Below are 21,696 nucleotides of genomic sequence, written 5' to 3'. Positions count from 1 at the left end.
TGAGTTAACATCCACGTTGAGCGTACCTCAGAGCCTCAACAGCATTAAAACCAGTGAAAAGACATCCACAGAGACCGGTCACAACTGTTCGACATCAAACTAAGAACGTGTAGTAATTCACAGCAAGAACTGTTAGCATGCTCAACAGAACAGGTCATCGAGAACGCAGCCAACAAATTAGAACTCCAAACTGTGACGAGCTAATCCCAGTCAGACTGAATGTGCTCATTGATAAGAGTGAAAATGTCTTTGATTGATTAGATCACGTCATGCGTCAAAACCACTCTTAAAGGCAAGTCCTGATCAGGCAACCACCTACTGCCTTCCTCAGTCACTGTCCGGCCGGTACAGGTACTTCATCATCAGGCTGTCCACCTTCTTCTTCCTCTTCTTGTCATCCTTTTTCTTTATGGGCTGGCTCTCGCCCTGTGGCCCAGCTTCTTCTTCCCTCTCGGGGCTGGAAACCTTTCGAGACGGGGCCCTCTTCACGCTGTTGGAGCTTCGGTAGGAGATGGTGGAGGCACCAGAGCTGGAGTCTGACTCCGAATCTGACTCTGAATCTGAAGAAGACGATTCAGACGAAGAGGATTGATCCCTCTTCTTGGACTTTTTCTTGGACTTCTTGGACCTCCTCTTGGAGCTGCTCCTATGACGGCGCTCGTCTCTTGAGCTGTTGGACTCGGAGCTGTGGCTTCTTTTCTTTTTCTTACTCTTGCCTCTGCTCTTGCTGCGATGGCGACTGCTGCAGCTGCTGGCACTGCGGGCCGATCTCATGCAGTCCACAGCGGATGCAGAGCGTCTTAGACTGCTGGCAGAGCGAGTCGTGTCTCCATTCCGGATACTTTTGCTGTCGTCTTCATCATTCTTGGATTTTTCTACCTCACCTTCCGAGTCTTCCAAGCTTGTGCGCTTGAACTTGATAGGCTTAAAACTCAGCACCTCATTGATGGCTTTCTCCAGGTCAGGGTCGAGGTAGTTGCGATGGCTTACTGTTTTGATATCTAAATTATCAATGGGGTCATTATCAGCAGCTGACGATCTGTCTTGTGGTGGTGGCATGGACAAACTGCGGCCAATGGACGAGTGAGGGCTGTACGCCGACCTCTCGGTGTAGGCCACACTTCGGGTGTCGTCGATATCAACATCAAACTCGCTCAGGCGGCAGCTGCGTGCCAGAGACATACGGGATTCAGCTCGGCTAACACTTCCGGGACTGCGACCCCCAGACCGTCTGCTAAAACAAGGGCTACTGGGACTGCTGCCGTACGTTGACCACCCACCTCTGCCCTCATCTACGCGTGAGGTGGTCCGACGGTGTCCACGTGGGCTTGACAGACCTAAGCTGATGGTAGATTTGGCATCGTTCTCTGGGCTTAACCCAAGACGTGTGGAGGCCCGGCTTGGTGCGTTGAATGAGATGGTTGATTCTTTGTCAAAGTCCGCCCAGCGACTGTCCATGCCTTTCCTGGCTCGGCTGTTGGCCTCTGAATAGGCCTGGGAGATAACGGATTCTCTGTCCTTTATGTCATCTCCTACCTGGGACTTCCTCCTGGAGCTGACCGAGTAGGTGTCATCTTGAAGATCCAAGCTTTTGGATTTGGCCTTCGAGAAGCATAGAGCATCTTCCGACTCGGCATTCTCCTTGAGGGCACTGAAGAGGGCACTTCCTTTGCCCCCGATGGAATCAAGGTTGGATCGTTTTCTGTAGCTAAGGGAGCTTATCGGTCTGCTCGATTCTATGTCTTTGCCCTCTTTATTTACCTCTTTCCATTCCTTACCCTCTTTCGACTCTTTCCCTTCCTTTGCGTCTACATTTACAGCACATCTAGAAAGAAACAACAACGGAAAGGAGGAAGGAATGAAGACAGTGGGAGAGAAAATGTTAGAGATGAGACATCGGGACAAGAGGAGGTGAGTTAAGGAAGAGAGTGAAGAGAATGAATGAAACTTGACAAATCATAAAAACAGAAATGTGATGAAGAAATGTAAAAGGTGACATTTAACAAAATGGGAGAACAGTAGAGAGCAACTGGAGACAAATGACTCGGGACTAACGAGGGTTTTTCCTGCACTGAAAGGTTAAAGCAAAACAATATTATGACCCACCAAGGACAAATGAAGCATCAAAATGAGTCGAGACTTTGAACGGCATGTTGGCACGAATGTTTGAGTTATAGCTCTTAAAGATAAAATGAATTTTATTTTAGTTGCCAAAAAACTAAATCTAAATACTGTAGATTTGATAAAGGATTTTAATTTGGTAATCCCATTCTCTCTAGATTCTCTACTAGATTCAGATTCAGTGAATTGGTGCTGAACCCCAACACAGAGGAGAAAACATTCCACCACTAAAAAGCTGCAGATATTCCCCAGAAATTGACAGACATGCTTAGAAATAAAGAATTGAAGAAATTTAGAAAGAAGCCAGAGTATGTCCTACATTTGAGAGGTGAAGTTTCTGTTGCGTTTGCATGACTGATAAAATTGGCTTAGTGTAGCCCTAAATCAAACTACAGCTGTGTCCCGTTTCAGGGGCCACATCCTTCGGAGGACGCCGTCTAACGAAGGGATTTAAGGCCCTTGGTTTTAACAGCTGTACTGTTAGCTGTTGAACTGAGCTAAAACCCAATACTTACATTTAAAAGTGTAACTCAGCTGTTCTGTTGGTGTTGTTTGCTGTCGTATTATTATTTTATTAACGGTGCGCAATGAATCTTGGGATTGGTTGGGCCACGAAGGTTGATCCCACCGAGGGATGTGGCCCCTGAACTGGGACACAGATTATATGTGCTTTCATTGGAACAGAGAGTCTTTTTTATAGTTACATGGGACTTTTATGCAACATCCATATTTTTTCTATCGAGCATAATGTTGAACAAACGTTGTGTATGTTTAACACCGATCCTAAATAATGTCTCCCTGTGAGCATTACAGAATATTTGGGTCAACTGGCTGAAAACTTTTTCCCATGTGAATTTTAAAGTAACTCCATAAACACTTGAGTAGTTTTCCTGTCTTCCCTTTTGTCAGTCTGTTCTTTGCTTCATTACTGAGAGGACTCGTACTCGTGTACCAGTAGAAATGGCAGTTTAAGTCACTTGAACTCAAACGCTACAACTGCGAGGTGCAGTGTCGGCCATCTCTATGAATCAGTCAGTTTCTGCCTATGGGGACATGCTGCTAAGAGACATTTAAAAACTCCAGAAGTTTTTAAAGTTGGAAGTGGCTCAGCTGAGGGAGGGAAGTTAAATCTTCTGGTAAGGAGACAAATCTGGGGCAATTGAAGCTGTCAGCTTGCAGACACATCCATTAATCTCAGCGAGTGGCTCAGGTAGACTATGCCAGCTGGCCATTGGGCACGTCGATAAATCTACCACTGAGGTGGTTTGTTTTTAGAAGAAATAAAAAACCCTCTTCATTGAGCAGGTGACAATGAAGACAAAGCAGCTTGAAAAATACATTTAAGCAATAGCGGTCCTGTCATTTCAGCCAAAGTACTCCACTCAGATTGCTTTATTTCCTCTGGGTCTGATCACATAAACCGTATCATCCAGTCAGACCGAGTGTGAAAGCATATAAATGTTTGGGTCGACTGCTTACTATCAGCTGCTGAAATGGTTCTTATAGCAGCTGCCTTTGTACTGACCTGGAGCTCTTGAGACTGCCGTCATCCGAGAGGTTCTTTGCAGAACCTTTGCTTTTGGACAACCAGGACTTCACCCCATCCACACGATCCTCCACCTCAGAGTCCGTGTCTGAATCCCCCTGACTGGTGAGCAGCCAGAGAAAGGAAGAGAAATCAGAGGAAGCAAAGGAAAGACAGAAGTCAGTAACGGCGAATCAGAGAGGAGAGAATAAGGTAAAAGAAATGTTAGTGTCAAAGGAAGGTCAGCGCTGGTAGAGAGGTTGCTGTACTCCTCTGTGGCTGTGGAGCCAGAGAAAGAAGACCAGGCTTTGTATGTGTTAGTGTGGCAGCAAAGGAAGACCGTGGCCTTTATTCTGGATAAAAGACAGCACATGCAGTCAGCTCAAACAGCCTCTGTAAACACCCAAACATGCCCACGACAGGCTGGATAGATATAAAACACCACTCGGCAGCTCCTCACGGTTGTCAAGGTTAGATGAGTGACATCGTGGTCCTGCAGTCATGAGGCATCCAACAAGCGTCTTACCTTCACTCCTCCCCAGCGACTTCAGAGACGTAGTTGCCCCATAACAGTTTAAAAAAACCCAAATCACTCATGTTGCCGTGAAGGAGTACTGCAGAGGGGGGGTTGGATCCTGGAGATATTAAGATCCACAATCACTGGATCCTACACTTCCTCAAATGCAACTTGATAGAGGTTTCTTTGCTCTTGGTCAATCTCTGCAACTGCTGTCTCTGACTGACTCATCATCACCTGTCACATGTCTGCCCAACACTCCTGCACACATTTAAAATAAAAACAAATAAAGTATTTTTTTATGGCACAATAGGCAGCTGCATGGAATATGATAAACTGCCTCTTGTGATGTCACTTGAGTCAGCGTCAGAGGTGTAGAATTAGAAAGAAGTGAGAGACCTCTGTGGTTTTCTGCTTGAGGCTAGCTGCTCAGAGCTACATTAGCTACAACTAGCATAACACAACAGAATCTGCAAATGAATTTTTATATGGTCAAGTTGCATTGTGGGTAATGTTATCACCAGGTATTGACAAGGAAGAAAAATAAATGCAATTTATCAGAGCAAGTGATTCACTCAGAGAAATTAAACTTGTCTTGCTCTGGACATTGTACAGTTGGTTTTATGGTGTAGTGGATTGGAAACTGACTGTGACAGGTGACAGGTGACAGGTGACAGGTGTTTCCCTTTAACTGCATTGTCGGAGAGCACAGAAGATCTCTTGCATACTGTCTCACTTAGTTCAGTTTATCATATGTTTTCTGTTTGTGTACCAGTGTAACATTCCTGCATAAACCTGATGAAGATTAGACTGAACCTTCACCGTGTTTGCAAATGTTCACTTTGTTTGTTGTCAGATGTATAAATGACTCCATAACTTATCATAAAAGATGGCGACGATTATGAAAACAACACACACCTGTGTTAAAAAAAAAAGAATAAAGAACGGCACAGCCGCACTTTCTTTTAACTGCACAGCAGAGTGGCAGAAAATTTCATCATCAGGCCTGTGCGTGCGCATACACACACACACACACACACACACACACACACACACACACACACACACACACACACACACAGTCGTATGCATACACTCATAATTTCAGTTCTTGACAGAATGATTTGGTACACAGCTGGGCACTGCACTGTTTTTCCTCTCAATTATCATTACACGTTCACAAACCACTGCGAGCCACGGAGTAAAATAGAGGGGCTTGTCATAAAATTTGACACGGATGAAAAGAGCACAACACTCATTAAGTGCCGTCAGAGCCCAGCGCTTGTGTGGCGCTGTGAAATTAAGTTGTTACAGCTTAATAGTCGTACAGAGACATCAGAGGGGTGGCTCGCCATCTCTGTTTCATCTCCATCTGTTTCAGAAAGACTCCCATCTTTTCGACGAAGAGAGGAAAAAACATTCTTTCTCTCGCAGAGCTCAGAACGACCCTGCACCACCTATAATTAAAATCATTAGCAGTCGGAGAGAAAGCTCCCTGGATTTCAAAGGGGAGAATCTATACAATGACTCGCCCAGTGAAATCCAAATGCAAATGCCTGCGAGCTTTTCTAGAATACAATAACCTTGGGTGGTAATGCTGGGGCTGCATTCACACCAAAGACAAGAGGAGAGAGACGGGCCAGAGGAGGGGGCAATGGGCTCTTAAGCTCTAATTAACTTTGCAGTACATGCCTCAACTATTAGACAATCTGGGGATTTGCTGCTGCCCACTGTTATGATGACAGAGCAGCCAAGTGCCTCTGTCTTTGGCACTGCAGACTTGTCAGAAAAGACTGGGCAAACATCACTCACTGAGGGGGGAGGATGCTCATGGGGGGAAGTGGGAGACATGTTTCTTTATCTAATGTTTCACATTAGATCTACTTGTTTGTTTCAGCGACTCAATTTTTCCCTACAGTAGGCCTGGGTCAATAATTATATAGATGCATTTTGTGTTTCAGTTGTTTTTTTTTTTTAATAATACATAATATTTTTTTCAATATATAACTATGTTAATGTATTTTAAATGTCATGTTTAAGCGATGCTGCCACTAAACAGTAGTTCAATGTCCAGTAATTTAAAGCAGTGAAATGAGGGTCAGACTCGGCAGCAGGGCAGACTGTGCAAAAACATTCAATATTATGATATAATGAATAATATTGCATATGGCGGAAAATATCGCCATATGCAATATTATCAAATATCGACCTAAGCATACCGTGCAGCCTAGAATTACCGTTTAGCTTGTGGCACCGCAGCATGATGTTTCATTCAGAACGTATTTGCTCTTGTGAATTAGTAAAAGGTAATTGTTAGGACAAAGATTTATTATTCAAGCACTACTCTGGTCATTGTAATGTCTTTATAGCATCTTTGAGATTAAACCTGAGACGGATCTGTGGAAAAATATTCACGAAGACATGAGGGGATTATCTAATTACTCCAGCACTTGTTACTCCAACACATCCTGGTATTTTATTGCTTCCTTCCACTTAACACGTTTTTTTTTAATGAATGAATTTGTAAAGGTTTGTTCAAAACTTTTCAAAACTTTTTTCATCAAAAGAAATTAATAATATGTGTAAGAACAGCTGCGGTGTCTTTTCCATGCCGCCACTGGGGGGCGCCAAAGTCTGAAATGTTCTATAAATTCTACCCACAGGAGCGTAATGGATTTGTGAAGTCGGTAAGTACAACAGGCAAAATCCAAATAATAATCAGTTTTTAAAAGTGTTCCTGTACGCCAATTAGTATAATAATATCATATCAATATTACATATCAATATTATATATGATGTAATCGAGGGAATAGACTAAATGTTGCTCTCGTCCTCCAGCTGAAAAACTTTTTATGTATTATTCTCCAAGACTCTTATCCGTGTACTATTCCATGATGCATTCAGAGCACAGGGAGACCTATCAGGTCTACAGCCAAAACCAAAATGGCAGGTTCTATGTAACTGAGCACCCTCATACAGGGTGTCATCTACAATTTATGTCCCTGGCCACTATACCATTAGTTAAGCCCTGCTGAAAGCCTTGGGGAAGCAAACAAACATAGTGCTGAGGAGACATTAATTGTCTGTGACATTCTGCCGCCATTGGTTGTACATCTCTGTTACACACTATTACATTCATCATTAGCTTCTATGGATCGTCCTGCTGCGTTCTACTCGGCTTTGCTCCTCTGTGTCCCTGGGTCTTATAGACGCCGCTGTTTACGTCTTCGATATATGAAGCTGTCGGCCCCGTGAAGTCCCTGTGGCTCTGGAGCACAGACAGGCATATGCATCCTCTCAGAGAGCATCAGGAGAGCACAGAGTAACGTGAAGAGGTAACACTGTTTATCTGTGCTGCAGTGAGTCCATTGTGATATGAATTGCACACATTCAAATAATCATTTCTCAGCTAAACTAGAAGCCAACGAGGCCAAAGTGATATTTTGTGTTACAGCGTAGACCGGGCGGGGACTGAGGTATGACTGTTCCCTGGCGTGTCAGATTGGTTTTAGGGGTGTATTACTACCTCAGAAACCCACTGGATATGTAACTGACTTTGCTGATCATTAGCAATACTAGACTAGCCACTAGCCTATCTGCGCTAGCTCAAAAACACACTTGATGACATGGCTCTTGATTTTAATGATGGAGAAGGTTACAGGTTTAGAGCAGAGCAACGTTTTCTTGATACTGGAGAGTTTTGTTGGATTAGGTGTTCTGATGTGAATAATGTTTATGGTAAATATGTTTTATAGACACATCAAATTAAATCGAATACAACCGACTAGTTACTAAGATTTCTATGTTTGCAAACTCACCTTGATGAAATCAATAAATATTTCTATTAATAATAATTAGTCGCATGTAAAAACAAAATTTACAGCTTAATACTTTTACATAACCTCGTGCTTTATCTTCCAGTAGCTGCAGTGCTGGAACACTCATTAATGTGTAAATGCATTAGATATACGTCTGTCTGTATTTAAAGTATGAATGTATGGATTTTAGAACAGCTTAATACAAATGGAATTACACTGTATTAGATTAGGTTTTTTTTATTCAAATGTGGCCGTGCTAATAGCTCATTATAAAAGCCCACTCTGTGCAGCTTTCTCACCATTAGAAAACCAAACACTGACTGGAGCCAGAGGTTAACAGTGTTAACAGCGTTAACCTCTGGCTCCAGTCTCCGTCTCATGTGTGCTACTTGTCTTGTGAGCACAACGGCTTTTTGTAAGACATTTGAGGATTCTGCATTATTAAGCAAGTGCAAGTCAAAGATTGATGTGGAACACGCCCCCCCCCTTCTCCCTCGTCAGGAGGGCAGTCACTGCCAAGCCACAGTCACACATCGAGCCCTGGAGCAGGGCGATCAAAAATTAAAAACGCCCGGGGAGCGAGAGGCTGACGGGTCGGCTGCTGTTCAAACATAACACAGCAGCGTCCGACACGACGCCCTCAGACCGAGGCGAGGCGGTAAACACAGCTGGATCAGCCCCTCGGCGACACAAAGGGGGAACTGTGAGGAAGATCCAACCTTGCTTCGCAAAGTGGTTAACCATACGGGGAATCTGGGGAGGGAGGCTGGTTTCATGCTGGGGCTCAAGTAACATATTGTCAGTGGCATTCATGCATCTCAGCATGTGACGGCATGCAGTGAAGAGTGGAGCAAACTGGGGTTATGATTGAGCACTGTTGATGATGCATTATCCTGGAGTCTTCTCAAATCAAATCCCTCTTGGATTTACTGTATCTCTGCCTCTTCCACGAGGCGTTCCCTCCTGTTGTGTGGATCTGGAACTGAGCCGTCGCTCTTAAGACGCTGAGGGCCTGACAATAGTCGAGAATTATCACAGGAATCAGAAAAATCCCCAAACAACTAAATTGGCTCAGAATGCAAGATGCATCTTTTCTATTTCTTTATGTCAGATGGATTTTTTTCCCTTTAAATGTGAGCTCTTTTCTTCAGTGTGACAGCCAGAAGTGATGGACTAACTGGACTGAAACTAAACCCTGAGAAAAACTCTGGGTTTCTCTTTCTGCACTATCAAACTCTCCACTAAATGTTCAAAGACTGTAGAATGCTGCATCATCTCCAGTGGTGAAATACAGCAACAAAAAAAAAAGACCAGGGGTTCAAGTTCCTCACGTTCTGTTCTTCCTTTTCTGATACTTTGTCACCATGTCTTGCAAACTGGTGATGATGATGATGATGATTGGTGGAGGGACAGAGAAGAAAAGCAAACAAAAAAAAAACAAAAACCAAAAGACAACACAAAATAAGAATCAAGTCAAAAATAAAACATCAAAGATGCTTAAAAATATCTGAATAATTATGGATGCTGCAGCAGATGCTGTGATGATGCACTTTTGTTCAGTCTTTTGGCAAACTCACTGTACGCATCACGTTTTGACTCAGCATGCCACCTCATCCTGATCTCGCATCTTGCATACAGAGCGCCTCACAGAATATTCTCATGACTCACAGTTGTTTACTGCTGCTGTGGAGAGGAGAACTCTCACTCTTTGCGGGACTGTATTGTAGTTAGTAAGGCTCAGCGTCCATCACGGAGAGTGATTATGTTTTCTTACAAGGAGCCTGGAGCTGGGTGTGAATAAGACAGTCTGACTGAGTCGTTCAGTTAAACCAGATATTAGCTGGGATAACTCCTGTCTGTATGAGGGGAGTCTTGATCTTGAGCAGTAACTGTGTTAAAGCTCCATATTTTCCTCTTCTTCTGTGTTTTATTTGAACCAAAAACCATCTCAATGTAGTTTTACATCTCCTCTCTCAGGCTTCTCTCTGGAGCTCTAGTAACAACAGGTCGGTGAGCCAATCAGAAGAGAGGAGACTTCTGATTGGCTGACTGTTTTCTAAGTGATCCCTTAAGAATATAACATATTTCAGGTAAAAACCAAATCCTGCAAAAGTTGGGTCCAGGTGGGCGGGGCTTGGTGACTGCTTTGTTGTGACATCACAAAGTTACAGGAAATCCTGACGGCTGGTTTTAAGGCTCAGTTTCTGAATACAGGCTGTGTGCATTTCTCTGTGGACTGAGGCTTTGATACTTTCACAGTATTAATATAGAAGCTAGACCTGATCTATAATCACACTACACATGGACACAGACCTTTACACTGGATGAAACCTTTAAAGGTACAACAAGAGAAATAAATGACCAGAAAAAATAATATCTGCAGGGCTTTGATTGGATTGTTGAAATGGCATTATGATAACAACAGAAAAGAACAACAGAAAAGAAATAAACTTAACTTAAATGAGCAGTTCAATATTTTGGTAAATAAAACGTATTTGCTTTATATGTAGAAATCAACCCCATGTCAGTACAGAGCTGAAGTCAGGACGTGGTTTGCCCAGTTTAGCATAAAGACTAAAAGGAAGCAGGGAGAAACATCGAGGCTGGCTCTGACTGAAGTTCAAAAACACACCTACCTAACACATCAAAAGCTCACTAATTAACATCCATCTTCATTGTTTGATCCACACACAAAGAAAAATGCAAAAATTTGGCGCCTAGCACTGAGCAATGTCTACGAGCGTGGGCTGGACAGGACAGATACGGTCCAGGTTCTGGTCTCTGTGTGCCTGGCTGCTGTTCTTTAGAGAACAGAGTGAAGTAGAAAGACAGCTACGCATCAGACGCACTAGATAAAGTCAGGTCTGTTTATCTTTAACAGTCTCAAAGTCTGAGCAAGAAACAAACTGAAACCAATTCCTCAAATCATCAGCTACAAACATGCACAAAAGTGGTGAGACTGTTTGACTCATCACGTTCAGATGGCACCAGGGACCTGGTCACCTGAGAAGGTAGGCAGTCATACATCCTACAAGAAGCTGTGGAGGACGACATATGAAAGAATAATATTTGAGCAGTATCTGGACTACACTATTAAGACTAGACTAGAAAATCCTTTCTTGACCTCGGGAACCAACTATCTTAAATTTAGGGAACACAACATGGTCTTCATCAGCAGGTCACAGTTTTATCACAATGACAACTGAGAGTGTTGATGAAATTTGGTTAAAAGTGAACCGAGAGTCAAGTTTAACCATGATATTGTTTGCTAAAAGTATCAGCTGACAGTTTAACCCATTTTAATGATGAATGAGTAAAGACCAACCACCGACAAAGACGGCGATCTGCTGCAGAAAGTTCTGGAAAAAGCTTGGGAGTGGATAGATAATAAGATAATTATTATTCTAGTACAGTTCAAACCACAGTTACTTTCAGCCTCCACCTGTTTTGGCTGCTAAGTCCTCGACCTTCTGGAACTTCAAGAAGCTTCAAACCTACAGGTTTGTTTTTTCGTACCTGTTGATGAGGTCTTCATTGTCGTCACTCTCCATCTCATCCTCTATGGCCGCCTGGAGGTCTCCGATCCTTTTGAAGGCCAGCTTGAGGTCTGCCTGCAGGCTCTGATTAGCAGCCTCTAAGCTTTCAATGTCCATTTCCTGACAATGAGACGAGAGAGAGAATGAACTTTTCAGCCAACCAGCACCCAAGGTCGACGATGGTGAAAGCGTCATTGGTAATTCTTTGTTAGATGTCTCATGGTTACCAGCTCGTGTTTCTTGCGGCTGGCCTCGGCTTCCTTTTTGGCCAGTTCTCCCATCTCCTCTTTGACGTCGCGGATCTGTCTCTGCATACGCTTGTTCTGCTCCTTCTCTCGGTTCTCGCTGCTGCTGCGCTGATCTCGCTCCTCCATCAGCTTCTCCACGTTCTCCTTGAGACGAGCTACGAGGCTCTGCAACGAGAGAAGATTCAACATCGCAGGCAAGACTGGAAACACATACACTCAGTAAGCACTTTATTAGGAACAGAGGACAAAGTTAATTACTGATGAGTTTATTTGTATCAATAATGCAGTGGACTTTCCTCATATGTACTTTATTGTTCAGCCGTGTTTAAGCAGATGACTATGAGGCTTTGAAATCTGCAGCGAGTCTTTATTCAGTCTGCCAGCAGAACACTTTTATCAGTGAGTTAGCTCCTGCATTAGCCACTCTGTCCACATTTCACATAGTGAGTGGGTGTTGTACTCTGCCTCCTCCTCACATCTGTATTGATTGAGCGCTGCTACCTCCAGCTTTGATGAGTTGTACTACTCAGGCAACCTGAAATATTCACTCACTGCAGTTTTAATGCCGGCGAGAAGCAATAAAAAGCAAACCAACAGCTAGAATGAGACGAACCCTTCGTCGTGTGTGTGCGTTTCCCAAACTCTGCACATTTCAAAACAAGCTAGAAATCCACCTATGTTTTAAAATAAAATACATTCAATAAGTGAATGTATTTCTTTTGATTGTGGAGGACAAAGAGCAGACAACATGTGCCTGGTGCTGAGCAGTAATTACTAAACTGAACCAGCAAAAAGTGAGCAGAGGGTCATTTTAGCAGGGAGAGAGGATCAGTCTCTCACTGGGAGTATAGAGACGTGACGGCAACCTTTATCGTTCACGTGTGCTTTTTTTTTTTGTTTCAGGTGAAATCTGAAAGTAATTTGAAAAAGACAGAATAACAAATGCTACTGTAAAGCGAGAGTAACACAAGCTAGAAGACAGAGCTGAGCAGCAGTGGTTCTGTCTAAGCTACATGTTCATCATGACCTTTCTCGCTCTCTGCAGTCGTGCTCTGACCCCACGCTTTCACATGCTGGAGCTTTCTTTTCCCAGACGCACCACCAGCACCCCTCCACCTCTCTTTAGCTCTCACCTCCAGGCGTTTGACCTGGGTCTTCTCAAACTCCAGCTTGGTCTCCATCTCGCGGATCTTGGCCTCCTGCCGGCTGACGAGGGACTTCTCCACCATGGACTGCTCCTGGAACTCCAGCTGGCTCTGGAGGGCTTGCAGCTAAGACACACACATGCACATGTTTATGTTAATATCCTTGTGAGTGCCACTCACTGGCCAGAATAAAAGAAACATTTCATTGTTATGCAGACAACACTCAACTCTGTATAGCTGTAGATCCTTATGACTTTAGCTCCCTGTATTTCTGTAAAGCAACATTATGCAGCTGTTTTACTTCTAAGGTCCATATTGTATAAAGGTAGATTTTCATTTCTTTCCTTGCCTTCCTCTTTTTTGGTTTTTAATAGCACAAATATATCTTCTTATGGATCAACACTTTAAATAAAATACAGGAAAAGTGTAAAATATGAGACTATTTTACTACTTTAAGAAGCAATTTGTACGTTTTCTCTGCCGCCAAATGTGGTTTCGGTGATTGACACTCGACAAGAGATTGAGTCGTTACATTTATAAGACAAGCGGTTCTGATACGTCCTCTGAGCAGTGCTATGTCTTAGGTGCAGATTGGAGGCTACAGTGAGTCGCTATGGTTACGATACAAGTGACGAGACGGGTCGGAGCTAGCTAGACATGATGGAGACTAGAGCTAACGTTGGCGTTGCTTCCCACCAGTAATTAAATGAATTAAACTTGATGCTTGCAACGTTTTTATTCTTGACTGGTACGTAAACAGCTGTTAACGCTAACATTAGCTATGTAGCAATAGCAAAACTTACAAATAGCTCCTTTAAATTAGCAGCTTCAGAATCACGTTGACGGTACACCGACTTGTGAGGGAGGGTGAATGGGGCGTCTTTCATACACACCACTGTTCTTGCTCTAGGTAACTTGGGTACAATCTCCCCATCGACTGTCGGTCTTCAGCTAGCTACAGGAAGAAGCTAGCCTGGTATTCTCAGGTACAGACATTATGGCAGAGGTGACGAGATTGGCTCCTAGCATTTACATTTCAAATCACTGTCCAAGCCTTGATGTGACTGGCTTTACAGAAATTGCAGAGATTACAGAGGTGAATGGGTCATAGTAAGACAACATGTCCCTTGTATAGGTCGGGGGGGGGGGGGCCAATCGGGGTCTAATCTCTCTCTTGAATGGATTTGATTTGTCAGGTACAGCTGCGTCTGATAGAAAAAAATATTCATGCAGCAGCAGCAGTCATTACAAGGATGACAGCGCTAGCATGTTCAGCTTTATTGCTTGTCTGACTGGTGAAGCCAAGTTGGCCATCTTTGTCACACATTGCCAGCGCCAGTCTTTTGCTTGAATGACACATCAATTACATCAAGGCTTGTATTTGTCAAGAGACCGATGCAGAGGCAGAAGGAACAGGCTGCGGCGGCAGTGGCAGCGCTGCACGTTCATGCAAGTTTCTAAATGAGATTCTCCAGCGGACACTGCAGCGGAGAGAAAAACTCTAGAAACTCCTCAGTGTGAGAGAGAAACTGTCACAGTCGTCATGCTTTTACCATTTCTAATCCAAACTCTATAGGAAACAATAACTGATCTAATTATAGATCAATTTGCACAAACCCCAGGAAAAAATGCCCATCTCAATTACCCAGAGGCAAAAGTGTTCAGATTGTTACAGTCGGTTCAAAGCCCCAAAATATTTAGTTTATAATCATAAAAACAAAGAAAAGTAACAAATCCTCATATTTAAGAAGCTAAAAACAGTAAATGATTGTTTTTCTTGCTTGAAAAGTGACACAAAGAAATTGTTACTGTTCTTGAACCTTTTTGAAATTACTAGTTCTGATAACAATAACAAACTGAAAGCTAGTTCGCACGCGGATGGACGACTGTTGCGTCTTTAAGGAAAATTTGCACATGAACATCTCTCTTAAAATACCGAAACAGTCGCTCCTGCCTAGCTTTTGTGAGGTCACGGTGACCTTGACCTTTGACCAAGTTCAAATCAGTTAAACTTAAAAAAAAAGGATTGATAGGATTTTGTCCCTGATCACTTACACTGGAAAAGCCTTATGAAAGGTTATCTTCAAGACCAGTAAGAACAGGAGGGATGATTACAGCAACAAAAGACTCTATTGATATTTATATCGGTACAGGACTATTGTTTTAAGACAGACTTGAAAAGCTGTAATCGTATCCTTTGAGGTTGACGTCTCTAAAATCCTCTTCTCTCTCACATTTTAACTGAACAAACTAATAAACAGTGTTTTCTTATTGCATCCTGTGTGAACTGACTTCAGGGCTCGAACGACCCCGTCTGTATCCACGCTAAGAGCAGAAAAGCCGACATCTACCTTCTCCTGAACCTCCTGCTTCTCCTTGAGGGCCTCCTCCAGCTGGGCTTGCAGGTCACTGATCTGGGCCAGGTTCTGGGCTGACTGAAGTCAACAAACACACAGGAGGAAAAAGCAAAGTCAGCGAGCAACATGATGCTGTATGTGCACATTAAACATGTATTTCCTTCTATTCTATCTGATGGAGGAACGGCTCAGGACGACCGCAGACTGAAGCTGAAGTCCTGAAAACAAAATCAAAATCCATCAAATGTCAAACAATAAAAAAAAAACAAAAAAAAAAACACAGAGTATGTCCAGTAAAACGTGACGACATCACAGTGACATTACCAAGACAAATAAATCAGCTGGAGAGATGTTTTTAGTCTGGTGGAAGCGTATCAGTAAATCTCATTTTAATGTGACCTGTGTGGATTATTTGAGACGAATGCTTTTTTTTCACAGTAGATGAAGCACTCTGCTGCGGCGAGTCCCGCCGGGAGTTCAGCCGCTTCAATTTACACAGAAAGGATGGATTCATTTGGAGCCAGTGGAGGCAGATCACTCAACATCACTCATCAGCCATCAGTGACGGAAAGGAGGCGCTTTTTACTCCACTTTCATTTCCACTCGCTGCTCATCTGCACATCCAGCCGCATTAATACAAATGTGGGGGGAGGAGGAGGAGGAGGAGGAGGAAGAGGGGAGGGGGCGGCACAAGGAATTTGCCAAATATCAGCGCTTTGTCCCCACCAATGACTCAATTGGTGGGGATGGGTGGTGTTAAAACAATTCAATGTAAAGCTTGCTCCAGGGATTTTTACCTTTTATAAATTAATTTTGGATTATTTTTTGACATGACCCGCTGGTCGATGTGATGTGATGAGCAGAACATGCAGCGGGCTGCAGAGTGTGTGCCTGACACGCACTAAAAGTGGGCGATTTAAACGAATACACTCGATGCTTCGCTGTTTGTTCCGCGTTGAGATGTAGTCAATCGATTTTCAGGTTTGAATTATTCCCGTAATATAATCCAAATTTCATACATCACGGTGACAGAGAGGAGGAAACCGACCTGGGCCACAGCGGCCTTGTGCTTCTTCATCAGCTCGTTCAGGTCCTCCTGGTCCTCCTCCATCCTGGACTGCAGGTCGTTCTTCTCTCTCTGCAGACGACTCAGCTGCTCCTCCAGCTGAAGGGACGGAAAACAACAGAAGAGCGGTGAACACAGACGGATCAGATCCAGCTCTGTTGTCATTAACTCACAAAAACTCACAGATTTCTCTGGTTTGAGAAACATTTGGGATATATAACGTAAGTCTAGATGTTTTGAGACATTTACATGAGGAGAAGTTACAGATTCTAACTGTTATTTGATCCCAGTGGACAAGAACACACTTCTCTACACTGCAGTTTTCTTGCACCATCTCCATAAACTGTTGTAAAATGTGAAAAGGTCACAGTCACAGACGCTGGGCTTTGACTTTGTGGGTGTGCCGCTCTGTGCACAGCAGAGCCTTCTCTCTGAGGAGAGCCCTTATTAGCTCTTACACAGCCCCCTGTGATCACAGGGCCCACCAGGGATTATTTCAGGTCCCCAGTCACAACCAAGACATCCAATTAGAGGCTAAAAGCTAACAGCGGCCGTCTCGCACCTTCGGCCGAGGGGAGGGGCTGCGCTGCAGTAATCCTATTTCTGTAATGACTGGGATAATATACAAAAGACAGAGAGGGGAGGTTGGTGGTGCAGGGCTGTGGATTAATAAATGGTGACTAATGTGAAAAGGCTAATGAATCAATTTGCACATAGCGACCAGATAAGAGGAGTCGGGGACAGGCAGAGCCGACACTGTGGCATCCGTCTTATTAAGAAACAGGATGTACGAACGAAGCCAAGTCACCGAATCAAAACACAGCTTTAAAATGAGGGTAAAATGCGGTTATTCTGTATTTTATTATTATTAACAGCAGCCACTGCTGAGACGTACCAAGGTTTACCTCAGCAACTAAAAATATCCACGGTGAATCTGGGGCAAATTCATTCACACAGCTCACTTTCCTTTTTTTAAAAATCCACCATTCGCCTGAACGAGGAGCTGATAAAAGCTGTGAGAGCAGCTGCAGCTCGGCATGATGGGGAAAATATTGTGATGGACACTTAGGGGAAAAAAATAAATAAAAAACGTGCCAGTCGGCACCACCAAACTGTCATAGAACACGTTTAACAATAGGCTGTCAGTGCAATCGCAACCCAATTACGTGGGTTGGCCCTCAGTTTTTTTCCTCTCTGGAAAAATAAAGCTTTCTAAAACATGCGACACCATTTCCTCAAAACACTGCAATTATGCCAGGGGAATGATGGGAAATGATGGCCCATCTGAAAGAAATGTTATTTGCATGATTTTTATCTTTGTCCATGTGGCCAGTGATGCTTCAAAAAAAAAAAAAAAAAAAAATCCTCAATTTCTGCAATAACCGTGTCTGTCATCAGTTCTCCAGCCGCAGAGGTCGTCCTCAAAGACATCGTTTCAAAACAAACAGCTGGTGACACATTCATCTTCTCTCCGCAAAACTCTCCTCTTTCACATCCGATTTAGCCGATCACACATTTTGTGAAAACAATTAAATTGCATTTGCTGTTTTTCTTTTGTTTCTCTCTCTCTCTCTCTCTGTGTGACAGAGAACAAAACGTCTCTAAAAACTAAATGATGTCGGTTAAGATGAGGTCGTCCACGTGAAAGCGCACAGGGCCAGAAGCTGCCTGGCTCTACGAAGCAAGTAATGTGTGATAGCCACTTAAAGAAGTGTCGCGGTGGAACTGATAAACAGCGAGGCCTCCACTTCCACAGGCGGCCGGTGGCGTGTGCTGGTGAATTACGACTAAAAAGACGGAGCTAATTAAAGCTGATGAGCTGTGTTGTCCCTCCACCGACCGTCTCGGCCATTAATATCATGAAGCTCGGCAGAGTTTAACTGAACCTTAATGAGCCTCTCAGACAAACTAATATTTACCTGCAGATGTTTTCATGAGTCTGAGCGGAGTCACGTCACCACGCACCTGTCAGAGTAACATCTCGACAGTAAGAGCAACAGCGTGATGTCGTTTACAAAGAATGACGCGCCGAAGTGAGTTCACGCGCGTTCACACCTTTTTGTTGCTTTGAGCGCCACATAGTGTAAAGGTAGATCTCTTCTGATTGGCTCACCTGTTGTTCCTAGAGCTCCAGAGAGAAGCCCGAGAGGAGATGACAGGCAGACACAAAAGTCAAATGTAATCAACAGAATTAAAGTTGCTACTACTTTTTAAAATTCAATTATTTCTTCATTATTTAAAAAGAAAAACAAAATTATCAGTAGATAAAAAAACTTGCCTGGTAAATTTAATAATCTTAATTATTTTTTCTTTCAGATTTTAATTATTTGTAATTGATACATTTGCGGTTGTTTATTGCAATGTGTTAATTGAATTGTAATTGAACACAACAAAAAAAAGTCTATTATTATAATTGTGTTGGCAAAGCTCAGAATGAGAAACTCCATCCATCCATCATCACTTCATCCATCCATCCATCCATCCGTCCATCATTTCATCCATCCATCCATCCATCCGTCCATCATTTCATCCATCCATCCATCCATCCATCCATCCATCCATCCATCCATCCGTCCATCACTTCATCCATCCATCCATCCATCCATCCGTCCATCATTTCATCCATCCATCCATCCATCCGTCCATCCCTCCATCCATCCGTCCATCATTTCATCCATCCATCCATCTCCTCCTTGTACGTGCTCCTGACCTGCAGCTGTGTCAACTCACTTATCTCTTCCCGTCACTTCACTGTGGACATTTCTAAAACATGCAATCAAACTTACTCAAATTAGTTTAGCTTTCGGCGCCACCGTTAGCACCGGTTCATGCAGCCGGTCATTTCTCTTTAACAGGCAGGAGAGAGGGGAGAGAGAGAGAGAGAGAGAGAGAGAGAGAGAGAGAGAGAGAGAGAGACAGAGAGAGAGACAGAGAGAGAGAGAGAGAGAGACAGAGACAGAGACAGAGAGACAGAGAGAGCGACAGAGAGCGACAGAGACAGAGAGAGAGACAGAGAGACAGAGAGAGACAGAGAGAGACAGAGAGAGAGAGAGAGAGAGAGAGAGAGCACGAGGAGATTAAACCTCACTGATACACAGAGTAAGATTCACCGTAAATGAGTAGCAGGAAAAACGTGGGAGTGAAGAAGTGAAAAAAAATTTAAAAAATAAATAAATAAAAAAGGCAGTTTGACCGACACATGGAACCAGATCGCCATGGGAACAAGGCAGGAAGTGAGAGAAGTCATGCCAAAAGGACAGAAAAACATAAAGGTCAAAATAGATGAGGAGAGGCTGAGATGGGAAAGAAAGAAAGAAAAAGGAAGTGAAAACTAAAGTTGTGAAGAAAGAGACAGAATAAAAATGTGGATTTTTACATGGAAATAAGAAAAATCCCCCTGTTCCCCAAGAAAATAAGAACGGTGGGAGTGAGAGGATGAGCTCTGAGGGAACAGCTGTGTCCTCTAACCCCTCATCTCTGGCTAAAGGCAGTGAGCTGACATGTCTGCTGCAGCCCTCCTACCACCACAGATGGTGCAGCCTCATAAAAGCCTCAAAAACACAACCTACGCCATCACCACTGACGACCGTTTCCACAGGCTGTGACAGCTTCAGCTTTTCCCTTCCTCTTTAACAACGACACGCAGTAAAAACTTCATCGTTAAACTGGGTCACGGAGGAGGAATGAGGAGAGCCGTACTGACCCCCTGCTTCGTTTTGGAGATGTCCTCCATCTGAACGTGCAGGTCTTCGATCTCCACCTCCATGGACTTACGAGCTTTAACTGCAGCCGCACAGGTGAACTCGGACTCCTCCAGCTGGGACGGACACAGAAATGGAAGGAAATGCATCAGTTCAGAGTAACTCAACACCAACATGTGTTAAATCATGAGCACAGTCACATTCTGTAACACGGTCGATCGATTCTGGTCCACTTCCTTATTCTAGAAAACATATACACATATTTTGAGAACCCCATAAAGAGCGGCGGTTTCCAGCCTGAGGGTCAGAGCCGACCAATCACAACATAAATCTGAGGATTGGAAAGTAGAAGCAGAGACATTGGCTGCTGCTTTTTTCTCAAATTTTGAGACCGAAACTTTTCAAATGAACCAGTCTGCGAAGGAAATATCACCCTGTGGTTGAAGAGGCTTCTGCAGCCAGTCACAAAGGCTGGGAACCAGTGATCTAGGTTTCTAATGGTTTGCATCATGTGCAGTTACAGTCACATCCGACTTTTAATTTGAAACGAGATCTCGAGCATGTGACCGACTGTCATCAGGACGTAGTTACATCTATGAACGTGTGATGTCACGCACCTGATTCTTGAGCTGGGCGATCTCTCTCTTGCTCGGTGCGTTGTTCTTGATGTGGTCCAACATGATCTGGGCGTCGGCCAGCAGAGCCTTGGTTCTCTTCAGGTCCTTCCTCAAGCGCTTCTCGGTCTCTATGTCGCCACTTCTCACCTGGAAAACAGGCACAGGTGAGGTGTGATCAGAGATCGGCCAAAGACTCGATTCATTTAACCAGTTAAATTTAGTGTGACCACATTTCAATTCAATTTACAAATTAAATTTACACGTGGAAGAACAGTAGAGCTGGAAAATCAGATCAACCAATCCTATTACTCATCAAAAAAGTTGCTGAGTCAATTTCTGTCGATCAACTAATTGATCAATTGTTTCAGCTCTAGAAAAGTGTAAGTTTTGAACCTTTTCTGATCAAAAACGAAACTTTGTTGATGAAGTTTTGAGAATTGGGAAAGAAAAAGCTCAAAGTGACATGATCAACATGTCAATAATCAATAATATCAACAATAATTAACTGGTTTGGCTGCAGACGCCACCGTCCTCTCTGTTCCCTGGATGTCTCATCAGCCTGACCTTCATCAGTGTCTCTGTGTGTCTCTAACTGCAGTCGGCAGAGTCGGATAAATATTTTAACGAGTCAGTAATAATGACTCCAATTACATAAACCCCCCTACATCTCCGCCCACACACCTTCAGGAGTAGAAGTGCAAATAAAATCAAGGCCGATCTGTTACAATCCAACTCTGCACGAACCAGACGGTGTCGTGACTCACACCGGTGATCCGGATCCAGGTCCAACAGGACCGGGATCCATCAGACTGTGGTCGCCGAGCGGTTACCTTGTCCTGAGCTGACAGAAGCTTCGACTCCAGCTCCCTCTTCTCCTTCAGCACCTTCTGCTTCTCATCGTACTCTTCCTCAAGCTGGACTTCCATTTGCTTCAGCTAAACACACACACACACACACACACACACACACACACACACAGAGCGAGAGACCAAATGAAGCTTGGTCTCCAAGACAAAGCATTGCTGGTTGGGGTTCGACCAGAACT

At 43.6% G+C, this 21,696-nt stretch overlaps 1 protein-coding gene across 10 annotated transcripts in view; it reads right to left on the bottom strand.

The window, feature by feature from the left end:
• myo18ab (myosin XVIIIA b) overlaps positions 1-21,696 on the bottom strand; it is a 107,227-nt gene that overhangs the window by 4,374 nt on the left and 81,157 nt on the right. For 5 of the 10 annotated variants that reach the window (XM_023428436.2, XM_087179894.1, XM_087179890.1 and 2 more), the window contains 11 exons: positions 21,482-21,586; positions 20,652-20,798; positions 20,037-20,150; positions 16,316-16,432; positions 15,262-15,345; positions 12,899-13,036; positions 11,745-11,930; positions 11,498-11,637; positions 9,313-9,357; positions 3,647-3,769; positions 320-1,825 (listed from right to left, as the gene is read on the bottom strand). In XM_023428436.2, the coding sequence (XP_023284204.1) occupies positions 328-1,825; positions 3,647-3,769; positions 9,313-9,357; positions 11,498-11,637; positions 11,745-11,930; positions 12,899-13,036; positions 15,262-15,345; positions 16,316-16,432; positions 20,037-20,150; positions 20,652-20,798; positions 21,482-21,586 (2,697 nt within the window). In that variant the 3' untranslated portion in view covers positions 320-327. Of the gene's footprint in view, positions 1-315; positions 1,826-3,646; positions 3,770-9,312; positions 9,358-11,497; positions 11,638-11,744; positions 11,931-12,898; positions 13,037-15,261; positions 15,346-16,315; positions 16,433-20,036; positions 20,151-20,651; positions 20,799-21,481; positions 21,587-21,696 lie in introns of all 10 variants that reach the window. The other 5 variants (XM_087179897.1, XM_087179892.1, XM_087179891.1 and 2 more) reach the window with 4 other exon arrangements.

Source organism: Seriola lalandi, unplaced genomic scaffold, assembly GCF_002814215.2.
Source record: "Seriola lalandi dorsalis isolate HSWRI2012SDOR001 ecotype SW California unplaced genomic scaffold, Sedor1 jcf7180002054875, whole genome shotgun sequence".
NCBI lineage: Eukaryota > Metazoa > Chordata > Actinopteri > Carangiformes > Carangidae > Seriola > Seriola lalandi.
Note: the sequence above shows the minus strand (reverse complement) of the source record. Positions and strands in the feature narration are given on the sequence as shown.